The 24,121-nt window shown below is 34.5% G+C and overlaps 2 protein-coding genes across 10 annotated transcripts; one reads left to right on the top strand and one right to left on the bottom strand.

The window, feature by feature from the left end:
- Positions 1-234: 234 nt before the first annotated feature.
- On the bottom strand, positions 235-4,794 carry LOC123901883 (uncharacterized protein SYNPCC7002_A1590). Of its 2 annotated transcripts, none has more exons than XM_045951727.1 (4): positions 4,506-4,794; positions 4,114-4,433; positions 3,531-3,647; positions 235-592 (listed from the first exon to the last, which is right to left on the bottom strand). In XM_045951727.1, exons 1-4 carry the CDS (start codon positions 4,669-4,671, stop codon positions 485-487), a joined length of 711 nt encoding a protein of 236 aa, XP_045807683.1. In that variant the 5' UTR covers positions 4,672-4,794; the 3' UTR covers positions 235-484. The 2 variants fall into 2 exon arrangements, with proteins under 2 accessions (XP_045807683.1, XP_045807684.1); XM_045951728.1 differs by having other exon boundaries at positions 235-575; positions 4,506-4,791.
- Positions 4,795-7,979: 3,185 nt separating this feature from the next.
- Positions 7,980-23,999, top strand: LOC123898809 (transcriptional corepressor LEUNIG_HOMOLOG-like). Of its 8 annotated transcripts, none has more exons than XM_045949851.1 (18): positions 7,980-8,545; positions 8,676-8,733; positions 9,064-9,161; positions 9,472-9,581; positions 9,729-10,006; positions 10,091-10,163; positions 10,279-10,390; positions 10,662-10,711; positions 10,802-11,074; positions 12,508-12,582; positions 15,114-15,341; positions 15,833-15,980; positions 16,088-16,197; positions 17,954-18,103; positions 22,283-22,438; positions 22,530-22,646; positions 22,763-22,960; positions 23,402-23,999. In XM_045949851.1, exons 2-18 carry the CDS (start codon positions 8,702-8,704, stop codon positions 23,543-23,545), a joined length of 2,352 nt encoding a protein of 783 aa, XP_045805807.1. In that variant the 5' UTR covers positions 7,980-8,545; positions 8,676-8,701; the 3' UTR covers positions 23,546-23,999. The 8 variants fall into 8 exon arrangements, with proteins under 8 accessions (XP_045805807.1, XP_045805823.1, XP_045805792.1 ...); XM_045949867.1 differs by having other exon boundaries at positions 8,081-8,545; positions 10,276-10,390; positions 15,839-15,980; XM_045949836.1 differs by having other exon boundaries at positions 8,110-8,545; positions 12,505-12,582.
- The last annotated feature ends 122 nt before the right edge of the window (positions 24,000-24,121 follow it).

Below are 24,121 nucleotides of genomic sequence, written 5' to 3'. Positions count from 1 at the left end.
ATTGATACCTTCCAATTACAAAAAAACTAGTTTGTTTGCCATTGGTTCTAGTTATGAAAAGGAATACACATCTCCTATCAAATTTAGATTTGGAATGTAAAAAAAAATTCCAATCTAAAATATCAGATAAGAGAGCACTTAAATATAGATCACCAGTTCAGTTTTCTTGCAGCCTCCATCAAATATTCACAATTACAAGTAACAACCCAACTATATATATATATAATAAGATCCTAGACATAAGAAAATTACATAACCATAACTGCAATATCATAATCATAACTAACAATGATTTATAACCCCCCCCCCCCCCCCCCCCCCCCCCCCCCCCTTACGCTACATTTGTCCTAAAAGAATCAGAAAAACCTATGTATACTTAAATAACAAACCAATAATTCATCAATGTGCATACTACAAACAACACTTCTATAGACTATAACATATCAACACTACAAATTAAAACCAGCACCAGTGATAACTGTTATTACTTATTACCCATTATTTCATAGTTCACCTGTCCCAAGAGGTTGCCTTGAGGTATTTCCAGAGGCCCAGGCTTGATAATCTTTAACAAGCTGTTCAACAAAAATAACTATCATAAAGTAAATCAAATTTTATAAATTGCTCAATATCTAAAATTAGTACAAAATTTCAAGTAGCAAAGCAATCTATTATAGTAGAACCATAGTCAGCAAGTCAGTATCAATAGCAGCAATAAAGAACCAAACGACGAGGAATTGAAAGTTGAACTCAAAGAGCAATTTTACATTTTTATATAAAAACATACTAATACATTATCAGCATAGATTTGCCGTAAGAATATATTAGTACTAATCAGACAGGGAAAGGAAAATTCAATTAAGATCTTATATGCCTAGTTAGGCAGGTACAATGACAGCTAAGTAACCATATGCATACTTCATTGGGGCGTTTGGTTGTCGCTGTAACTACCAACCCAGGCAAATACTAGTTAGGCTATAACTATATGCATACTTCTAATTTTAGTTCGGCTCCTATCATGCAGAGTCTCGAGTCTTTGGGTGTGATGCTTTTGTCCATGCACATTAACAATTTCAAACTATTTTGGACTCTCGTGTTGTCAAGAGTATCTTTCCGGGTTATACACCAAACAAAAAGGGGTATAAATGCTATCGTCTTCCTAGTCACCGATACTTTGTTTATATGGATGTTAGCTTTCATGAATATGTGTCCTTCACTCTCTCTTAGATTGATAACAATTGCCGACATACCTTATGGGCACCAAAAAGAAATGTGTTAACAAAGGATTGCAAACAGAATGAATTAGCCAACTTATTTGCAAACTACAAACGATAAACATCTATTCACCAACTTGAGGGTGAGTATTGTGAACATGTAATTATTCCAATTAGAGCTTGTCTATATATTCCAATTAGAGCTTGTACTCTTAACACAGTAAATATTTAGAATTTTTTCTCACATGTGAATCATACTATCAAATTAATGCAAAGTTGAAAATAGACTGCAGTTTTACACAAATTTTGTTAAGTGCCAATTGATAGCTTCAGCAAAATTTATGAGATGCCTCCCTATCACACCCTCAGGAAAGAAGGATGTGCCAATGTATGCAATCTAAGCAGCAACTAGCATCATGAATATCATTGAATTCATAATCTGAAGCATAATTACTCCATCCAAACACACTCTTAGATTCATAATCCGAAGCATATAATTATTTCTTAGTTAGCCATGAAGAATATAGAACAATAGAGTGTACTAGCAAGAAGTCACATGTAGTAACATAGATCATAACAAAAGTAAAAAGGTTTCACATGATAAGGATTGGGATTCAAGTAACTATTATGATTGGTTTCCATATTTGATTAGAATTTGGGGTCTTGTATTCTATATAAATAAGGATTAATTCTTGGTGTTTTGTATCAAATCATTATCTTATATAAATAGCATAGTAAAATTTTATAGTTTTTTCCAGGATGATGAGAACCTGTATCTTATCATGTGCATCTATTGGGTGAGGATATGATAACTCTACTTATGAAATAGGCTACCTTGTCTGAAGATGAAGTCAGATTCATCATTCATGTAGGATAAACAGTTTTGGCTATTGTGTCTATACTTTTTTTTTTTACAGGAATTGTGTCTATACTTAAACACAATTATATATAAATTGGTATTAAATACTCCATTTATTTTCAGAGTAACCCTTTTTATCGCTTATTATACAAATTTTTATGGTGAGCTTTGAATGCAATCTTGGCTCTGTTTGGTAAAAAAATAGCTAATAGCGGATGAACTTATAAAGTATAGCTAATAGAAGATAAGCTAGCGGGTTGAATTTGTAGTGGTTGGTAAAATTAGTTGTTGAACTAGCTAATAAATACGAAATAACATAAACTATTTTTAATTAAGATAACAAGGGTAAAATTAAGATAAAAAATAATATGTTAATCTATTTGAATTCGCTTATCAAAAAACACTATAAGCTAGTAAATAAAATTTATAAGCTCGTGAGAAAAAATTGTTACCAAACAGGTCGTTGGTCGTACGAACTTATAAGTTATCAGCTATAAGCTCAAACTTGGCCTTGCCATATTTAGCCCTTGTATAACTTTTAGTTAATTTCTAGAACATACTGTAGTTAAAATTCCTATCATGATTGCTGCCAAAATCATTTCAAAAGGATTGAATGTTGAGAACAGTTTGATATATGAAGTCAAAATTATCTACGCGTTTGTGATTGAAACCCAAAGCAACCTTGGTCAGTTGTATTACATAAGTTTATCTTCACAGTATTTGATGTTGCAGGGATATCAAGTCAGACAGCTAATAACTTGATAGATATAGATACTAGAGACAGTCAGATTTGGATCATTTAATTGTAGTACACTTCAAGAAAAAAAAATAGTCCTAGGTCAGAATTGAGTTGCTGTTGGAGGGGTCTTTTTGTAAATCAAAGTAATTTTGAACTGTCAAGTTATGTAACTTCGACTCTAATTTTTATTATACCTATAACTTCACAGACCCTGACGTGTGTAAACATTCAATATCCTGGTTACTTTTTATACATTTGGTAATATAACAATCTTTTGTAGTTGGCAAATTTGTTGGATATTGCGTTGTGGGTCCTTGTCGCCTGGACATATTTATGCTTATTAGATTTCATGACTATGGTTGTGTAAAGAGGCAACAGATGAACATTTCCGTGCCAAAGAACTAGGGCATAGCTATCATGTTTTTAATGAGTTTTTCTCGTGGAGCAAAAGTTGATTTGAGATAAGATTACGCGTCTCACGTCTGGCTTTAATTTGGTATAAAGCACGTGTATTTTAAATGGGGTTCCTAAGAGATATCTCAAGGATTGGATGGCTTTGATCATTTTTGTGTGTGTTTTGCTCTTATGTTAAGGAGCACTCTTTGTTCCTCTATCCCTTTGTAATTTGTTCTTTGTCAAAGTGATTTTCTTCTTTCATACAAAAATAGAAACACATCCTAAATCAACCTTGTAAATAGTATATTGAGCATCAACAAACCTGTGACATAAAACGGGGAAGCATAATCTTGAGTATTTGTTCAAGGACTTGAGTCCCAGCTGATTCAATTGCTGGCTTTGGTATTGCTTTGAAAGCGAAAGGAACTTCAATGCTTACCTGAATTCAACATAGCAATCAAAAGAAAACTTTAATCAAAATGCCACGAATTAAAAATCACAAGAATACTCTTAGAATTTGGGCTGGATGCGTGGATATAAATGGCGGGTCGCCTAATAGCAGAAACCTGATAGCAGGTAGCCCAACCTAACAGATCTCGGAGGAGACTATGATACAATCTTAGAATTTGGGTTGGGCCTAACTCAACCTTACAAAACCGATTTGTAAGGTGAATATTGTCCTCATGAGCATTCCTCAGTTGGTAGGAACATCACATTATATATGCAAGTGTCGGGGTTTGAATCGGGATTCCCCATTTATTCCCCTCAAGGGTAAATTTCTAGCCACTAAACTACATGACAAATAAAAAATGAGAATTTCCCCCCACTTATAAACATATTCTCGGGTTATCTCTCAACCAATGTATGACTCCTAACAAAAACAATAGAAAGTAGAGTAGAACAACCTCAATTATAGTGTCCGACGTGAGTTGTTGCACCAATGAGTCATTTGAGTTAGTCTCACAAGATATCCGGTTCACCATTATAGCATCAAACTTATCATTCTGAGAGGCAACGATAGGCGAGCCCTCGAGCTTGCAAGACAAAAGCTTAATACAACAGCCATTAGGTTGTTGTTCAACCTTGACAAGCAAAACAGGACAAACCTCAAAAGTGAAAAACTTAATTGTGTAAACATAACATCTGAATGTATCCTCATTCACACGCTCAATCCTCTCTGCATCCAACACTGAATATTGACTCGCCGGTAAACTCATGTATTCAACTACAAACAAGAGTAGAACAATTAATTTAATTAATTTAAGTATATTATTAATTGTTAAGTAACATTACTTACTTAGGGGACGTTGGAGTTGTTGAACAGAAACAGACTCTTTACGGCGAGCAACGAACCGGGCTTTCTGAGTTGCCGGAGATGCTGCCGAAGCACGAAGGGGAAAGCGTTGTTGTTTGGGTTGAAAAGACGAAATGGGAATAATGGAACTAACAATTGATGAAGCCATCTAAATTCCAAACTGTCTCTCGGAGTGGATAGATAGCTTGCCCGTCAGAGCAAGACTTGTCTTGTGGATGTGGTCGCCTGGGACCTCACTTACACTTGCGGTTCGGTCGATTTTCAAACCCATCAAATTTACATTGGTTTTTTTTTTTTTTAAGGAAATTTACAATTTCTTTTTATAAATAATGTTAGGAGAGTTAGTATTAAAATATTATGTTAATTTTTTCTTCTTTTATCATGACTTGAATTCTGGACTTCCTACTCTTTAACCCTTAGTTCAACTAACTTAATCAGTTGAGCTACCCATCCCACCCAAAATTTACATTAGTTTGATTTTGATCTGTTTTGTCTTAAAATCCATCTATTACTTTACTATTACTAATATATTAAAATCGATTACCACTAAAGTTATTAATTTATCCTTATTACTTTTAACCACGTTGCAAGTTTTATATCTTTCATTGTAATTTCACTAAAAAAATAAAAATTATATATATATATATATATATATATATATATATATATATATATATATATATATATATATATATGCATATATATATATATATAAAGAATATAAGATAAATACAAAAAAAAAAGATGATATGCTTAAAAATATAAACAAATTAAAACAGATTATAGATTGGAACAAAACATAACAATCTATACTCATAAAAATAGTAAGAAAACAGATTAATACGATCAACTCAATAAAAAAATTATAGTTAAAATAAGATGAATGTGCATAAAATTAGGATATAGAAATAGAAACATAAACAATATTTTTCATCAAAAAATAAATAAACAATATACTATTAACTATTAATAATAATATAATAAAATTAATTACTATCAAATTTACTAAATTATTGATGGTGGCTCTACAAGTGCACAAAATCGCAACCAAATAATAAAGTGATAAGTTATCGTTCTCCACAGGGATTGTACCAAAGTTACTAGTTTCGCTTAGGAATTAGGATAGTTTGCCTTCGCTTTGGTGTTTGGAGATAGTTGTGCTGATAAAATAAATTGCAGGAAAATAAATGACTAAAAGAATAAATAAGAGGCGTGTGTGTCCACGCGGGGTGGTTAAGTGTTTTCGAATCCCATCCTTACTACTCCTGCTTGGTGGTTAATTTCCTTGTTCCCCTCTATCAGGATTAGTCTTCTAACATAGGTTCGGAAACACTCGTTCCCTATTTCTATTACAAACTGTTTAGAGCCTATTTTAGGTTGCCCTACTCTGCTTAAATATCATAGCCCCAACCGGTTCCACTTTTTCGTTACAAACTTTGGTATCGTTACCTTTAAGGCTCAATGTGTCACAAACTGTCACGTGTGCCTAAACTAGTCCTAACTCTGCCTCAGGTAGAATTTATCGTTCTAGACTAAGTCTTTAATCCTATACTAAGACCTCAGATACTGAATTTAATGGTCTCATGTTGGACCTTAGCACACCGTCCTTCGTTCGGGATAACTAGCTTCGTTTTCTATCCGATATCCACTAGCTCCTTAGATTTTATTCGAATGTGATCAATATTAAAATAAATATAAAACCAGACGATAAAAGAGTTTGAAAGTAGAAACAATTGAATTTATACCCAAATTATACAAATCAAGCATTCGTAAGGGAGTTCAACGACTCCACCTAACCTAGGAAAAATAAATTACAAAGACAGCAAAGAAAGGGACCTTATTGGCCTTGGAGTTCCTTGACCTCCTTGCCTCCTCCTTAGAGTTCTCCTAACTCTCTTTTGAGTATCATTATTATTGAGTGATTTCTGAATGAATAATAGTGGAGGAGGAAAACTATATTTATAGTTTTTCAACTGGGTTTGAGCTTTTTCTACGCGTCCATCGCACCCATTGTGGCCACAATGGCGTGTAATTTTGCCTTATCGTGGCCACAATGGCGTGTAATTTTGCCTTATCGTGGCCACGATGGAAGATCTTCTCCAGATTTTCTGCTTTCTTCAACCGCCTTCATCGTGCCACGATGATAAGTCATCGTTGTACGATGGTAAAGATTTGTTGCAGATTTTCTTCAGTTTAAACCGCCTTCTCATCGCGCCACGTTAGATCTCATCGTTGGTACGATGGATCGCGTTGTTTATTACATTTTCGCCCTCTTTTTTTTACTGCTTTTTCCACTTTTCTTGCTTCTGGGCCAAGTAACTTCATTTTTCCAAGTATTTGCTTGCTTTTGTGCTTCAATTACTATTAAAACTACCCTAATTTGCTACTAAAAACATCATATAATTATCTGTCGTCAATTATCCTAAATATTCTTAATCAAGTTTTTTTTGGTCCCAATATTTTCCAAGTAGTTTGAGAGTAAATTGACCGTAAATTCTACTATTTAATTGTTTTGAACAACTTTTGTATACTTTCTTCCCTAATTTGTGTTTGCTCAATTCATCTTTTGTGCTTTCCGCCAAATAAACTTCTCCACAGACATTCTTTTCTCACCAATTATTTGTTTATCCATGATTAGTTTTTATAAGACGAAATAGGAGAACAGGGCTAAGGTTGGAGAGAGATGAAAATTGATAAAAGTTGGAATAGAGAAAAGGGCTAAGTTTTTTCACCAATTATTTGTTTATCCGTGATGAGTTTTCACCTTTGTAGCATCCGTATGTTCCATTCCCTTTCTCGAACTAGTTTGTGTTTTCAATCTTCTTCTTCAGATTGGGTTTGCAACAACTTTTTCAGATTCAAAGTTTTGCTACGGTTTAACCGTGGCTAATGCTTACCAGAACTCTTTTTTCCAGCTGTTCCGGTTGACACTTGTTACCAGAGAACTTAGTGAAAAGTGTTCCGAAAAATGTTCCGTTTAGCCATGGTTTAACTGTGGCTAAATGTTAAAATTGATTTTTTAAGTGTTAAATGTTGGGTATAATTTTTTTTTCTTAGGTCGGTTGTGTCCGGCCCTAGCTGCTAGATCCAGCCTTCAATTTTCATTAAATGTTAGCGGTCAATCAACACTATAGTATAATTAATGGATGGTTTAGATCTAACAGGAGAGACGATCCAGATTCTGCGTACACAGTCAAATTCAATTTTACTGATGGAATATTCCTATCGACTAAAGTAAATTCTTACAACCATTCAACTAAAATGGGAGTTACATACTACCAATCGTTAGTTGGTTTAGTGGTGATTGGCGCTGAACTTGGTAGGGAGGACCACGGTTCGATCCCCCGCAACTGCGATCGGGAGGGGGTTGGAACCACTTGATGCCAGAACTGACCCCCGAACCAGATTAAACTGGTGGTAAAAAACCAAAAAAAAAAAAAAAGGGAGTTACATACTTACATTGATACAATTACAAGCAAAAAGTCAACTTTTCAGATTCATTCAATAACTGATGAATTTGATCTATAATATAAACCAGATACATTAATTATTCAATTAATCTACAAAGTAAACTTTTACTAGAGTAGTAATTGGTAACTTGGTTCCAACACTGGTTTAACGGAACGGTGAACACCCGTAGATCTGTACCCCCGAACCTGTACTTTATCAGCTTCGGTTCATTGACGAGCCTGAGCTTCGGAATCTCGTTCTTTCAAATTCTCCATCGTTTCTCCTCACACTGTGGTCAATGAACCAGTTCAATCTCTAGTCATTCAAAGTCACTGTGTCACGAACCCTAATTCTTCCCCTTCATTTCTCATCACTTCGGATCCTCTCTTCAGCGATCAAGTGTCGGTAGCTGCGTAATTCGCAAGAAAGCCTCTGTTTCTTGATCGGGAATTCATTTTTTCATATTTTATGATTTCTAGAATTAACTGCTGATGTGATCGTGAGTGCATGTATCCATCCATCTCATAATTGGTAATGCAGGAGTTTGATCCATCTATTTGTCGCGTTTTGAGGTTGGTTGTGCAATCTGTTCTAAAATTTTCTTGATTAAATTAAATTAATTTTATTTTCTCATTGTTTATTGTGATATTCAAATTGAGCTTATTTGTTGGATATCATGTGGAATTTTGTGGTTTGTTGTAGTTAATTTTGCTTGTGAACGGTAAACTATGGCGCAGAGTAATTGGGAAGCTGATAAGATGTAAGTGTATTAATTTATGTTTGATGCAGCTAAAACTAATGGTTAATTGTCCTCGTGAGCGGGTGGGGTGGGTAGCTCAACTGGTTTTGAGCTAAGGGCTAAAGGAGTTAATTGTCCTGTCGAGGTGAAAAAAACTAACCACTAACAACTACTTACTAACTTTGGCCGTTTCGAAAAAAACTGTCCTCCTGTGCATAACTCAGTCAGTAGATATTGCCACTAGGCTACTTGAACAAAAATTTAAAATTGATCCGTGTAGACAATTTCATTTAATATTTATTGTTGTTTACTTCAAATTTCCACCATTGTTTTGTTGTCTTTTTCTGCCAGGCTTGATGTTTACATATATGATTATTTGGTGAAGAAAAAGTTGCACAATACCGCCAAGTCATTTATGACAGAAGGGAAGGTTTCTCCTGATCCAGTAGGTGAGAGTTCGTTAAAATACTAATTTAGTGTTCTTTAGTACTTCTCTTGATGTATCTAGACCAGATACATCAATTATTCAATGAATTTGAAAAGTGGACTTTTGCTTATAACTGTGACCGGAGAGAGTACTTCTCTTTTGCCTGATTTTTTTATTATATAAATGATTAGTTGGTGTCTATCTCTAATTAAGACCCGTTTTTAAATACTCTGTTGTCATTGGTTACGTAAATTTTTGGCGTATATCGCCCAGGTGGAATATTTATAGGTTAATTGTAACACAATTGATTCTAGCTAAAACTCAAAATGCAGCAATTGATGCTCCTGGAGGTTTTCTTTTTGAGTGGTGGTCTGTTTTCTGGGATATTTTTATTGCAAGGACAAATGAGAAACATTCTGAGAATGCTGCAGCATATTTAGAGGTAGTTCCCTTCTATTCATTTGGCTTTAATGGTGCTAGATACAGAAATGATTCACGAGCCTTCACGTAATAGTTTAGCATTCACCTAAATGAAATGATAGTTTAGATCTGATTGAATAGAGTAGTCATTATACTTTTTCCTTTGCAGACTCAACAGATTAAAGCGAAAGAACAACAATTGCAAATGCAGCAGTTGCAATTAATGCGTCAAGCTCAGCTGCAAAAAAGAGATCCTAACCATCCTCCCATTGGAAGTCCGCTACATGCTATCTCCACAGAAGGAGTCCTAGGGCAATCTACTGCCACTGCTTTGGCTGCAAAAATGTATGAGGATCGGATGAAGAGCTCTAATCCTATGGATACAGAGACATCCCAACCACTTTTAGATGCTAGAATGGCCCTTTTGAAATCAACAAATCATCCTGGGTAAATACTATTGGCAAATTCTATTGTACTTGAAATATATGCAGTCTTGTACATGCTTACAATTGTTTGCCTTTTGCACAACAGTCAGATGGTTCAAGCAAATTCAGGAAGTGTGACAGCTTTGCAGCAAATGCAGGCTCGAACTCAGCAAATCCCTGTATGTGTTTTCTTTACTTGGTCTTTATCTGCATTCACTTCTTTCCTTTGCTTTCCTTCCTTTCTTTGTACTCTATATTTTAAGGTGTTCATCTCTAATTTTTCCTCCTCAGCAGGATATCAAAAGCGAAGTCAACATGGGAAACATGCAAAGATCTTTACCTATGGATCCTTCTTCCATTTATGGGCAGGGAGGAATGCAATCAAAGTCTGGAATCACAAATGCAGGTCTGAACTACTGGGGAAAAGGGATTTAAAGCGTATCTGAAATTTTAAAGGAATTTGGATTTACACCACTCTATATCTTGTAAAACAGGCAACAAAACATGATAATTTATTTATTTATTTGGCTTTTACAGTTTTGGGTATCTGTATGGTTCATTTTTCATAAAGTTCTTCAAGATTTAATTTCATCATCTATGATTATAACAAAATCTCCACACTATTTCATGAAATAACCATCGTTCTAGGTTTCAATAATTCTCTTCTCCTTTATCAGGATTAAATCAGGGAGTTGGTGGTCTTACATTAAAAGGATGGCCTTTAACTGTGAGTTCTGGAGTTCTGTTATGAGCCTTGAGTTCACTTTTAGATATCTATCAATATATCTGATCTTGTTTAAATGAATAATCATCCTAGGGCATAGAACAAATTCGCCCGGGTTTTGGAGCTCAAGTTCAAAAGCCTCTCCTTCAGAGTGCAAATCAGTTTCAGCTTTTGCCACAACAACAACAGCAGCAGCTCCTTGCCCAGGCACATGCACAAGGAAATATCGGCAATTCACAAGTGTATGGAGATATGGATCCACAGCGATTAAGGGGATTAGCTAGGGGAGGTTTGAATGTGAAAGACAGTCAACCAACTGCAAATGATGGACCTATAGGTTCTCCGATGCAATCTACTTCATCTAAGGTATCATTTATCCTATGCATCTTTCCAGCCGCGTGGTATATGAAGTTGATAATACTCTGATAGAAAAATTTGTATGATTTAAATTAATGAGTTTACTTTATGCCTTTTCTGCCCTGAACATTGAATGTTCGGCTGTGCTTGGGGATGATCCATGGGTTAAATTTTCACATGAACAGTTATTGCCCCCTACTTGTCTATTCTTTCACCTGACTACGATCTATTTACATATTCACATCTGAATATTAGTGCCTCTCAACATACAAATGACCCTTGAGACAATAAATTAGTCAATATGATTAGAATAGAGGAACAAAATGAAGTAATACAGACTCTAGGGATAATTTGAGAGCGCAACCCCACTCCCACAACTCCCGACATCTACCCCTTCTATTTCCCTATTCCTCCCTGCTTATTACATCACATCCTAACATTTTCTTAACTCCTAGTCCTAACCCTCTAACCCTCTAACTAACCAACCAACTAACTAACCAACAAAAGGGATATCTAAGAGGTAGAAGATCAGCGAGATGAAGAAATTTGATATCTTTGAGGTAGAAGATCAGTGAGATGAAGATTGAAGAGAGTTAATCATCAAAATTTGCAGAAAATCCCAAAATACTGCACCAAAAAGTAAAACACGTCAGACATTCCTTGATATCAATCTGCAGATGCACCTGCCACTTGTTGAACAACATTGTTTGTGTCGGCAGAGATAACCCTTCCCAGCCTTCATCAGCCCTGAAATCTGAAACAAATGGGCCTTACAATGCTGACACAGTATTTTGCTAATTTCTCTCTTGTAGCCTACCCTCATCGTCAAACACTGCTCCACCCATCTGCCATCCTCTTGGCATCAGACCAGGATTGGTCATGTCGTGTTTCTATTTTTTTTTTTTGGGTTTTTCTTTATTATTTTTAGGTAAAAGAAGGAAAAAATTAACTAGAAGGCTCTGACATTATGTAAAGTAGTAATATATTTGGGTAAATTGTTCTGGGTTTGGGTGCATGTTGTTGAGTATAATGTTCAGTGTACTTCCGTGCCAAATTATAAGGAAAATAATTAATTCACACTTATTAAGAAAACCAAAACATAATAATTTGGAGTATGTCCTTTTGTGTTTTCCTTGATATAAGTTTCATAGGGAGATTTAAAAACAATTTTCATTAGTTATTGGTTTTGGAGAGAATGGGAGAGAGAGCAAAGTAAATGCAATTTGCATTTAATTTTATGAGAATAAGTAAAAACAATTCTTGGAAAAGATAAGTTTTTGGAACATGGTAAATGTTGGTCGTTTTCCTTATAATTTAGGACAAAAAATTGGTCTTCCCCTTATAATCTGGGACAGAAGGGGGAGTATATTAGGCTAGAATACAAAGTTTGTATTAAGAATCTATTTGTTGATATATTTTTGTGTGTAATATTTTTTAAGCAGATCAACATGCCACAGATGCAACAATCCATCTCCCAGCAACAACAGGATCCTTTGCATCCACAGCAAATGGTTCAGGTGTTTTTTCTTGTTATTTTTATTTGCAATTTAGCTGTGTTATTTCAATTCAAAATGGAACAACAAAATTCAACTACAATTCAGATGGTTAATACAATTCCAATAGATGGTTAATTACATTTAGTAGTTTTTTTTTCCTTTTTGAAACAGCCATTGTTAGTTTGTTAGATTAATATTTTTTACTCCTTAGCTTAGGGTTGAACCCAAGACCTCCCACTCCTTTTAACCTTTAATTCAAACCAGTTGAGCTACCCACCCACCCCACATTTAGTAGATGGTTAATGAATATAACAAGGTGTCGCAACTCATTAACCATCCACATAACACGCTTAACCACAAATTTCTTTGAAAAAAAATTGTGGTTAATACATTTCATGCATGTATATTTGAAAACCTCAAAAATCAAAATCATGTATATTTGAACTTGATCTGGACGGTTATAATGAATACCATGTATATTTGAACACCTAAAAATCGTGGTTAAAGACATTCAAACTTTTTGTTAATTATGTTCAATGGATGGTTATTGAGTTGTGACACCTTTTATATTCGTTAACCTACTGAACGTAATTAACCAAGGTGGCATTTAGGATACACAAATGATAAAACTTGTGTATCATACTCAAATTCAATAGTGGTCATTGATTTAAAAATTACAATTTCAATGGTCATGATTATAGAAGAGTGTACTGATGTGAGAAGTATGAGATTTTTTTTTCTAGAAATAGAGCACGAGACAGCAGCACGTGATTCTGTCGGGTTTTCTTTCCTGGGGAATAGTTCATAGCTCAAGTTTAAAGTTTAAGCTATTTTTTTTTTAACAAGCCAAAATGGAATAATAATACTTCGTCCGTCCCAAAATAAATACTTAGCTGATCATCTTTACGTTTGCCAATGCACAACTTTAATCATTAATATTTTAAATCATCTATTATTAAATATTAAAAAAATCATATATTTTAAAAATATTCATCGAGACAAATTAGGTCATTTATTTTGGGACGGAGGGAGTACTATAGTAGTACTACCGGAGTATTTAGTCTAAACAAATAGTAATTTTTTTTTTTTTGGTTACAAACAAATAGTAAAATTTAAACATATGTCCCAACGAAATACAAGCTTTAAACACTATTATAAATAAATAAATAAAAGAGTTAAATAAGTTTTTGGTCCCGATAAATATCTTAAATTTTGTTTTTTTAGTCTTTATTTTAACAACTTTTGGTCCCTGAAATATTTTCATTCACAACTTTTAGTCCTTACTTTTAATCAAACTTTTTTGTACTTTCACATTTTTGAATGATGTTTTGTATTCATGTTTATAATATTATAAGAACATCTCCCATAAAAATTTAGAATTTTTTAACGTAAGATGAATTATTTATGAATTTTTATGTGCAAAAAAATTAAATATTCACATTTAATTCATCTCTTGTTAAAAAAATTTAAACTTTTGCAAAAGAGATTCATATAATCTACTAAACATGAACCCGGGAAAAAATTTAAAATTTTGAATGATATGCACGAGGTGAATGAAAAGTAGAGATAAAAAATCATGACAGAAATATAAAGCAAAAAGTAGGGATTAAAAATATATTTAACCCTAAAAACAACGGGCCCACACTGTGCCACATCAGCATTCTGTTTGAAAAATTAACGGCAGAGACCAATTTTAATTACGGAAAAAATTGTATGATTTTTTTTTTTTTCACCATAAAAAAATGAAGGACTATTCTTGACTATAGGACAAATATAGGGACTAAAAACATATTTATCCTAAGTTTTTTTTTTGAATGGCATATTTATCCTAATTTAAATATGTTGGCGAGGATAAAAACATTCCTCCAGAGTTGCATTCTGAAGAGCTTGAACTCGAGTTTTGCTTCTCCGTCCAAATCTTCTATCATCACAAATTGGTGGTGTGCTTTGATGTGAAAAGATAATGTTGGGCTTCGATTTTTCTGGGTTTGATATTCCTTGGTACTCTATTTCTTTTGTTGGTACTTATGATTCATCTAAATATCTAATCTTTATAACTTGCCATTTATCCTTTCATTTTTCAAATTTTCTGGGTTTGTGATTGTGAAGGATGAACACGAGTACCAATAACAAAGTTCAGAAAGATACAAACATGAAAAGGAAAGAGAAGATAATATGTTGGAATTAAAATAAAGGAAAATGCTAAAGAGTGCCCCTTAAAATAAAAATCTCATACTTATCACATCAAGACACTCTTCTAAAATCACGACCATTGAAATTTTAAATTATAAATCAATGGCCTATATTGATTTGAGTATGATACACAAGTTTTATCATTTGTGTATGTTAAATGCCACCATTAACCAAATATTTGAACGGCGTTAACCATCCAAATTGTTGTAAAATTTGTCTCAAATGTCATTTCTCTTTATAATTATATTAGTCATAGATATTTTTATTTTTTCCTTTACTAATAATAATGTTTAAACTATAAGTTTCCATTTGCGCTATTTTCTTACACTATATATGACTATTTACATCCTATATTATAGAATAACCGAAAAAGGAAAGGGCCTACATCTTCAGGAGCTGCGAATAGTACTGGTACAGGAAATACACATGGCCCTTCTAATTCTCAACCATCAACTCCATCTACTCATACTCCTGGTGATGGGGTTGCTATGGTGGGTAACTTGCAGAATGTTACTGGTGTATCCAAAGGTTTGATGATGTATGGTACTGAAGGAGCAGGCGGTCTTGCATCTTCCACAAACCAGCTGGTAAATCAACTTGTATATTATGTAACTTGTATTACCCGGGGAATTTTTAATGTATTTTTCCTACATATGTTGCTTCCAAATAAAACATTTGATGTAAAAAAATGTTATAGTACACCACCCTGTATATTAAAGTAGGAGTATGTGGCTACACAATCCCTTCTATTTTTGGCATATGATTTGTTACTGAAAAGCGAAAAGATTCCTGCTTGTAGTTATTATGTTAAGATAGCATGATGATGCTTCATTGCGGATGTAAATGATACTTGAATTATCTAATATTAGTGCTATTTAATTGCTTTTACTCTGCATGCTGCAGTTGCTACTGTTTCCTCTCGTTATGTTACTGAGTTTCATAATGTATTAAATGTTCACTAAATTCTTAGAATTTATGTTTTGTTTCCCTATATTATTAGCTGAAGCCTGAAACCTATTGTTTTGAAGTTGCAGTCTAACAGGTGGTAATTAATACTCGATAATTCACTTTGTTTTAGTTGCAGGATGACATGGAACATTTTGGAGATGTTGGCTCCTTAGATGAAAATGTGGAATCATTTCTCTCACAAGATGATGGTGATGGGAAGGACTTATTTGGGACGTTGAAACGGAACCCTTCTGAGCATGCTACAGATGCTTCAAAAGGTAATTTAATGTACTTATGTGTCTATTAGTTCTTGTTATTTATTTTTTATTTTTTTTGGTACAAATTAGTTCTTGTTATTTACGTTGCCTGTATTGGTTCATTTCAGCCTTTTCCTTCAATGAAGTTGGTTCTATACGCAAAAGCAATGGAAAAGTTGTTTGCTGTCATTTCTCGTCAGATGGGAAAATATTAGCCAGTGCGGGACATGACAAGAAGGTAAAAGAATTTAATTCTTTAATTTTTTGCCTTAAAGGAGATAGTAGAGTAACCAAGTAGTTATAACACAATTCCAGAACAAATAAAAATATTTGCCAATGAATTCTAAATTAAGATCTAAAATTGTTTTATTTTTATTTTTTATCTATTTATATTAAAACCTTTACAAGATTAATTATTTTAACATGTTTGTAATAATACACTTGAATCAGCTGCAATGGTGATTCCATCTCGATCTTATTGTTGTCTGCTCCTATTGATTATGAATTGTGATACATGCATTGACAAGTTAAAACCTGCATCCGGGATGTTTCCTATTATGAATTGTGTGATATGTGAGGGATGTTTTCTAGGAAATCTTGAATGAAACCTGATGGACATGTTATATAATTTGATCAAGGGTTAAAGGTGTTGGAGGTCCTGGTTTCAAATCCGGGCAAATTAACCTAACAACTAATTACTAACATTGTCCGTTTCAAAATAAAGAATTTGATAAATTTAAAATTAAGTTTAATACTGATACATTAGGTATGGTAAAGAAGGACCAGCCATTTTCTCTGCTGTTTTCTTGCATGAAGTTAAACTTGTTATTGTTATTTAATACCAACAATTGATGATACTAATACTTTTTTTTTTTGGTTAAGTAGCCTAGTGGCTAGAAAATTCACCTTAAAGGTGAATAAGTGGAGTGTCCCGGGTTCGAACCTGGGCTCTTGCACGTATAGTGCGATGTCCCTACCAATTGAGCTAAGCTCACGGGGACTGATACTAATACATTTACTTATGTTTCAAAGGCTTTTATTTTGCTCTCTAAAAATACGATAACCTTAAAAATCCAATCCGTTATTTTTATTTGTTTCATTTCGGTCCCTTAAGTTATAAATGTTCAACACATGAATCTTTTAAGTAATTTTTGGTCCCTAGAGTTGAGTTACAAACATTAGATATTTTGGTCCCTTGAGTTACAATCATTAGATACTTGGGTCCTCTAGAGTGTGTTTGGATGGGGGAATGTTTTGAGGTAAAGTAATTTTTTTAAATGGGAGCTACTTTGATCCTTTGTGTCAGGCAATCTCTAATTTTTGTAATTTATGGGTTTGAATTAATTTTTTTAAATGGGAGCTACTTTGATCCTTTGTGTCAGGCAATCTCTAATTTTTGTAATTTATGGGTTTGAATTGACTAACATTTGTAACTTAATGAATCAAAATGAAACAAAAAAGTTTTAGGGACCAATATTTGTAATTTTTGTAACTTAGGGACCAAGGTGTCTAACGTTTGTAACTTGAGAGACCAATTTGGAACCAAAAAAACTTAAGGGACAAAAGTATCCAACGTTTATAACTTAATGGACCAAATGAAACAAAAAAAACTTAAGGGACCAAAGTGAAACCTAAAAATAACTTAAGGTCATTATTTACCATCTATAAAAGCAAACCTGTAACTGTATTGGTAACTAACAAGTGTCATTATTTTCTAAGTTGAATTGCATAGAACACGTGCTTTAATTTTGTATTCATTGGGTATTGGCATGTTTTTCTGGTTTATCTGAAGATAAGAATAGCATCAGAAATTTACTTCTAGTATCATTATGATACGGGGAGAAAAATTGGAGTGAAGGATTCATGGGTCAGTTTTCAATACTATTTTAAACTTATAAACAGATCCACTAATTTTTCACTTTCATTTTTACCCTTCGCAACGAACTGACTTTTATTGTGAAGATACAGATGCTTATTGTATCCCTTGTCTTTAGGTTGTTCTGTGGAACATGGAGACACTGCAAACACAGAGCACACCAGAGGAACACACTGTTATTATTACCGACGTTCGCTTCAGACCAAATTCAACTCAGCTGGCAACGTCTTCGTTTGATACAACTGTGCGGCTTTGGGATGCTGCAGATGTAATTGTTTATTTTAATTGATTCTCTTTTGACTGTTAATGTTGACCTTTCCTGAGTATATGTGATTATGATATTCTTTCTTTCTAATTGAATGCAATTTTCTCTTCCCCATGGGGATTATAATTTTACTTACTATTAGATTTTTATTTTTTTGGAATGGCATATGTTAGTATGTCTGTGCTATGTTGTGGGTGGGGATAAACCCTCAACCTGCCTATCACGCTACTCCTTAAGGGTATGTTTGGTTGTAAGGGTATGTTTGGTTGTAAGAAGAAAGTGTGAAGAGAGAATGAGATGAGAAAGAGTATGAGAAGAGAGAAATAAAAGAGAAATAGAGTATATGTGGTATTGTTTGGTAGAAGAGAGAAAAGAGAGAAATAGAGAAGAGAGAAGTGTGTTTGATGGCGGAAAAGACCAAAATAGACTTATGCTAAAGTGAGGTGTGTTAGAAACAAAAGGGGTAAGATTGGAAATATGATAAAGTGGTGTATCTCTTCTCTCTTTCTCCTCACTTGAGAGAAAAAATAAAAAGTGGATGGGACCCACACTTTTTAACTCTCTCTACTCAATTTCTTTGCAAACCAATCAAGAGAAATTACTCATTTCTATTCTAACTCTCTCTTCCCTAACTCTCTCAAACCAAACACACCATAACTCTCACCCTAACCACCAAACCAACCTTATATCTCCTACTTAATGTTAGCAATGAATGCCATTATATATAGGTGTTGTGTATAGGTTTAGTGCAAAAGTAAATATAGTTATAGGAAAATTATATCTTTATATTTATCTCAACTTTCTAACACCTATGTTTAATGTTACAAGAAAGTGCATTTTTATGATCATGCTATTGGCACTTATTTGGCTTAATTAGTTTTTGAGTTCATTTTTTAAAGGTTTCTGAATCTGGTCAGATACCTGGTTTGGGCTAATCCCTATAAAGGGGTTGAGTGGGGAATTTTGGAAAGAATTTCTTATGTGGCAGTTAGTGGGTGCAGTGGAGGAAAAGGGACAGGGAATCATTCTGCATCATTTTCAGTTGAACCTTTTAGGTTGGTCAAAGAGAGCACCATCTCTTATTTAAGGAGCAAAAGCTCTAGGTTTATAGCGGGATTTTCTTCTGTAACACATCTAGTTTTCCAATCAATAATATAGTTTTTTCTTCGATAATTTGGGTTCCTATCAATTGCTCCGACCTGCCGGATCTGAGAGAAAGCCAGTGTTATTCGAAGATAAAGGACATGTGGGCTAAGATGCATCAACTGGATATCCCATTGGGTGGATCCCAAGAGCTGAAAGGTTCTTAGAAGATCAAGATCACGATATTCATTCGCGTGATAAATTGTAGTTGGTGTTCATGAGCATGGAGGGTGCAACCGCACTTGGTTTTAGTCTTGGTGGCAAGAGGACGGCGTCATTTTCAATAGCTGTGATCAGAAAATTCAATGACAGATGCAATAACAGTGTCACAGAAATTAACAATAGAGGAAGACGAAACCAATGTAAAGGCTCTAGGTTAAATGAGGAGCATGTGGGCTAAGATGCATCAACTGGATATCCCATTGGGTGGATCCCAAGAGCTGAAAGGTTCTTAGAAGATCAAGATCACGATATTCATTCGCGTGATAAATTGTAGTTGGTGTTCATGAGCATGGAGGGTGCAACCGCACTTGGTTTTAGTCTTGGTGGCAAGAGGACGGCGTCATTTTCAATAGCTGTGATCAGAAAATTCAATGACAGATGCAATAACAGTGTCACAGAAATTAACAATAGAGGAAGACGAAACCAATGTAAAGGCTCTAGGTTAAATGAGGAGCATGTGGGCTAAGATGCATCAACTGGATATCCCATTGGGTGGATCCCAAGAGCTGAAAGGTTCTTAGAAGATCAAGATCACGATATTCATTCGCGTGATAAATTGTAGTTGGTGTTCATGAGCATGGAGGGTGCAACCGCACTTGGTTTTAGTCTTGGTGGCAAGAGGACGGCGTCATTTTCAATAGCTGTGATCAGAAAATTCAATGACAGATGCAATAACAGTGTCACAGAGAAAACTCTAGGTAAAGGCTCTAGGTTAAATGAGGAGCAATGAAGGAAACCCAACTGATGTAAAAGCTCTAGGTCAGATGAATAGGAATGAAGAAAACTCCGATGGTAATAAAGGGTCTGGGTGTCTCGAGATACATCCCCATCAGATCGGGGGAAAATCTCTGAATATGGATCTTGCAAAAGTAGAGAGAAGTAAGAAGGGATGGAAAACATCTGATGTTTGGTTCTCTAACAATATAATCGATAAACCATATGCACTATAATTGTCGGATGCCAAACCACATGTAGCAGTCGCAGAGAAAGAAATAACAGTGTCTAGTTGCCCCAGACCACAATCAGAACCCCAAACTGTGGACCACTTGAGGCAACCTTGCCTCAACTACATCCACCAACCACTGGTTCACTTGTTTCCACCTGAGTCGAGGTTGAACGGTTCATCATGGGAGCATATTTTTTGATGACTCGATTCTGACGTATGAGGAAGATCAGAGACTAAATTGGTATACTATGGTTTAGGTTTCACTCTAGATCTTATGGGCCTAGCCTACATTGAGATAGCCCATTTGTTCAGAAAATAAGTCACACAGGGTTTACCATCTTTGACCTAGACAAAGTGAAGGCACAAACAAGATATCCCCTGTTGCATACGTCTCCAATACGCATGTCATTCCCACTGCAATTCCGTGTGGTTCGCACATCATCTTTGTTGCCGCAATCTATGGCGCGTACGTTGTACCTGCTGCAAGTCCATAGTGCATGTTGTCGTTGTACGAACCCTTTGGTGTGCACGCCCTATGATGCCCTTTAAGCAGCATAATATTTTAATAGAGTTGTTGAAGGGAAAGAAGGATTGGAACAAGTGAGGAAGTACCAAAAAGAGGTTGTATGTTTTGCATATGCTTTCCCTTTATGCAATTGTTTGGGGAGGAAAGTTCACAAGCTTGGTGTGAAAATGGAGCCACATGATCAGTATAGTGTTACTGCGGTTGTGGACTCATATTCCAAGTGTTAGTTGAGGTTTGGCTTTAGTGGTGTTCGGAGAAATGGAAAGGAAAAACTCAATCACTTGCAACTGAATGATTCAAGGTTTGAAGGTTATGATGGCACAGAGTGGGAGGGTTGAGTGGGGTTATTTGTGGATTTTCTTCTGTAATGCATCTATTTTCTAATCAATATTACAATTTATGTTTCTCTTTGATTTGGATTCCTATCAAAGTCTCTACAATCAAAAGAGATTTTATGCAAGTCCTGGTTTTTATTAGTTTTTGCTGGCTTAGGTCCTACCGACTCAACAATATTCAGCAAAATATTATTTGTTTGGTCCCGTGTCCAATAATTTTTAGCATATTATATCTACTTTAGAATATTTGCATATTTTTAGCATGTATAAATACATAGTTATTGTAATATGATAATTGCTATAAACTAGTTAGTGATTAGCTCCTTGGTTGATTTTAATCATACTATCAATAAGAGATATAGGCATGAAAACCAAGACACAACTTTCACTGAAACCTCTCACCTCTGTTTCTGAAAGTTTTGACAGCTTCTTGAGCCATTAGGTTGATGGCAGTTGTGTATCATCCTGTTTCACAGATTTAAAATTTCAGACACAAAGTCATAAACAGAAATTGCCCACTTGGCGGTGTAAGGTTTGGTTGTATGTTTGACAGACACTCCTCATTTTAAAATTACATTTTATACCCAGGATGGATAAAACTTTTATCAAAGGGATATGTATTTATCTATATGAACTATCTTGTCTTGCTGTTTGTTTTTAATATATGTCATTTGGTGTTTAGCATAAAAATGAAATCAAGTGTTCAAAGCTTATACCTCTTATTCCTGAGACAATAGTATCTATTTAAAATGTTGGTTTGCTTAAAGCTGGGACTCACCTTTTCCTATTACTTTTGCAGCCAAGCTTTTCTTTGCAGTCATATAGTGGTCATACTTCACATGTTGCATCCCTTGATTTTCACCCTAAGAAAAATGATATTTTCTGCTCATGTGATGATAACAATGAGATTCGCTTATGGAATATTAGTCAATATTCCTGAGACAATAGTATCTATTTAAAATGTTGGTTTGCTTAAAGCTGGGACTCACCTTTTCCTATTACTTTTGCAGCCAAGCTTTTCTTTGCAGTCATATAGTGGTCATACTTCACATGTTGCATCCCTTGATTTTCACCCTAAGAAAAATGATATTTTCTGCTCATGTGATGATAACAATGAGATTCGCTTATGGAATATTAGTCAATATTCTTGTACTCGCGTTTTTAAGGTCATGTGCGAAATTTATTTGATTTTGCTTTCATAAATCTGACAGATTTGGCATATTATCTCTTCTGAACCTCATTAAATTTTTCAAGCAGGGAGGATCTACACAGGTTAGGTTTCAGCCGAGGAGTGGACACCTTCTGGCTGCAGCATCCGGCAATGTTGTGTCTGTCTTTGATGTTGAGACTGACAGGCAAATGCACTCATTACAGGTGAAAACAAGGACACTGTACTTCAATAAATCTAGATAAAAAATAGAATTCATCCTTACTTTTTATTATATAAACCTTTCACATCTATTTATATTTAGAATTACACGTATTTCTAGGGACACTCTGCAGAGGTACATTGTGTATGCTGGGATACAAATGGAGATTATTTGGCATCTGTCAGTCAAGAATCTGTCAAAGTTTGGTCACTTGCCTCTGGTGATTGCATTCATGAACTTAATTCCAGTGGAAACATGTTTCAATCTTGTGTTTTTCACCCAAGCTACTCCAACCTCTTGGTTATTGGAGGATACCAGGTATGTTTGTACATATCAAGCTGAGTTTTCTACTATATTTTTCAGGTTTCTTGCTTAACTGTTTGTACAGTTAGCCTCTTCAGTAGATGAAAGTTATTAATGATGCCAGTGAGTATTTCTGTTATAATGAGTTAGTTTAGTTCAATTAGTGTGCGCTGTGTGCACGCACCTATTGTTCATGTGTAATTAATGCTATATTCTAGAGCAAGCTACTGCTCTCTTCACAAATTTATTCACACTTAGTATTCTCTGATATCTAATAAGATATTATGAGATTAATTTTATCCTCTTCCAATGATTACTTTGCTTAAACTCTGGAAGTCCGATCAACTCCAGTCCCCTGATGATGACTGCTGAGTTCTCCCCCTCTCAACTGTTTGCAGCATATTACACTATTTCTAAGAAACTCGTTTTCATTTGTTTCATTAATGTGGTTTGCAGTCATTGGAGCTATGGAACATGGCTGAAAATAAATGTATGACCATACCAGCTCATGAAGGTGTAATATCCGCTCTAGCACAATCACCAGTGACAGGGATGGTTGCTTCTGCCAGCCATGACAAGTCTGTAAAGATATGGAAATAAACATAATTATTCTGTGGTTCCAAAGAGCCATATATCATGTGTTATACCAGTTACGTTCTGATGGGCAGTACCTATCTGAATAAAGAAAAGCGTCGAAGATATAATATAGATTTACATCTGAGAGAAGAATCCTCCATTATCTACTTTGAAAAGGGGCTTTGTGTATTTTTTTCTGTTCACAAGCAAGGTTAATTTAACTAATTTATTTATTTTGCAAGTTCTTTGTTTTTTTTTCCTTGTTGAATTTCTAATATTGCTAGTTCGATGTTTTCTCTTTGATATTTATATTCAAACAAGAGATATGATTATTCATCATCATACATTATGTAAATTGTCAGTATATCCACTTACAAATTTTAACACAGTTGGAAGTTAAGAAACATACTCCAATAATTAGAGTCACAGACATCAAATTTATATCAAATAACTTGTGTATATCTATTTAAGTTTAAAATAGAGTTAAATAAGTTTTTTTTTTTTGTTTTAAATATTTTAAGTTTGTTTCAACTTTCAAGTCTTACATTTTTTGCCAGTTTTAATCCTTTAAATATTGTCACGATTTTCGGCCATTGCTTT

The sequence above is a fragment of the Trifolium pratense genome, linkage group LG1 (assembly GCF_020283565.1).
Source record: "Trifolium pratense cultivar HEN17-A07 linkage group LG1, ARS_RC_1.1, whole genome shotgun sequence".
Taxonomy (NCBI): Eukaryota; Viridiplantae; Streptophyta; class Magnoliopsida; order Fabales; family Fabaceae; genus Trifolium; species Trifolium pratense.
Note: the sequence above shows the minus strand (reverse complement) of the source record. Positions and strands in the feature narration are given on the sequence as shown.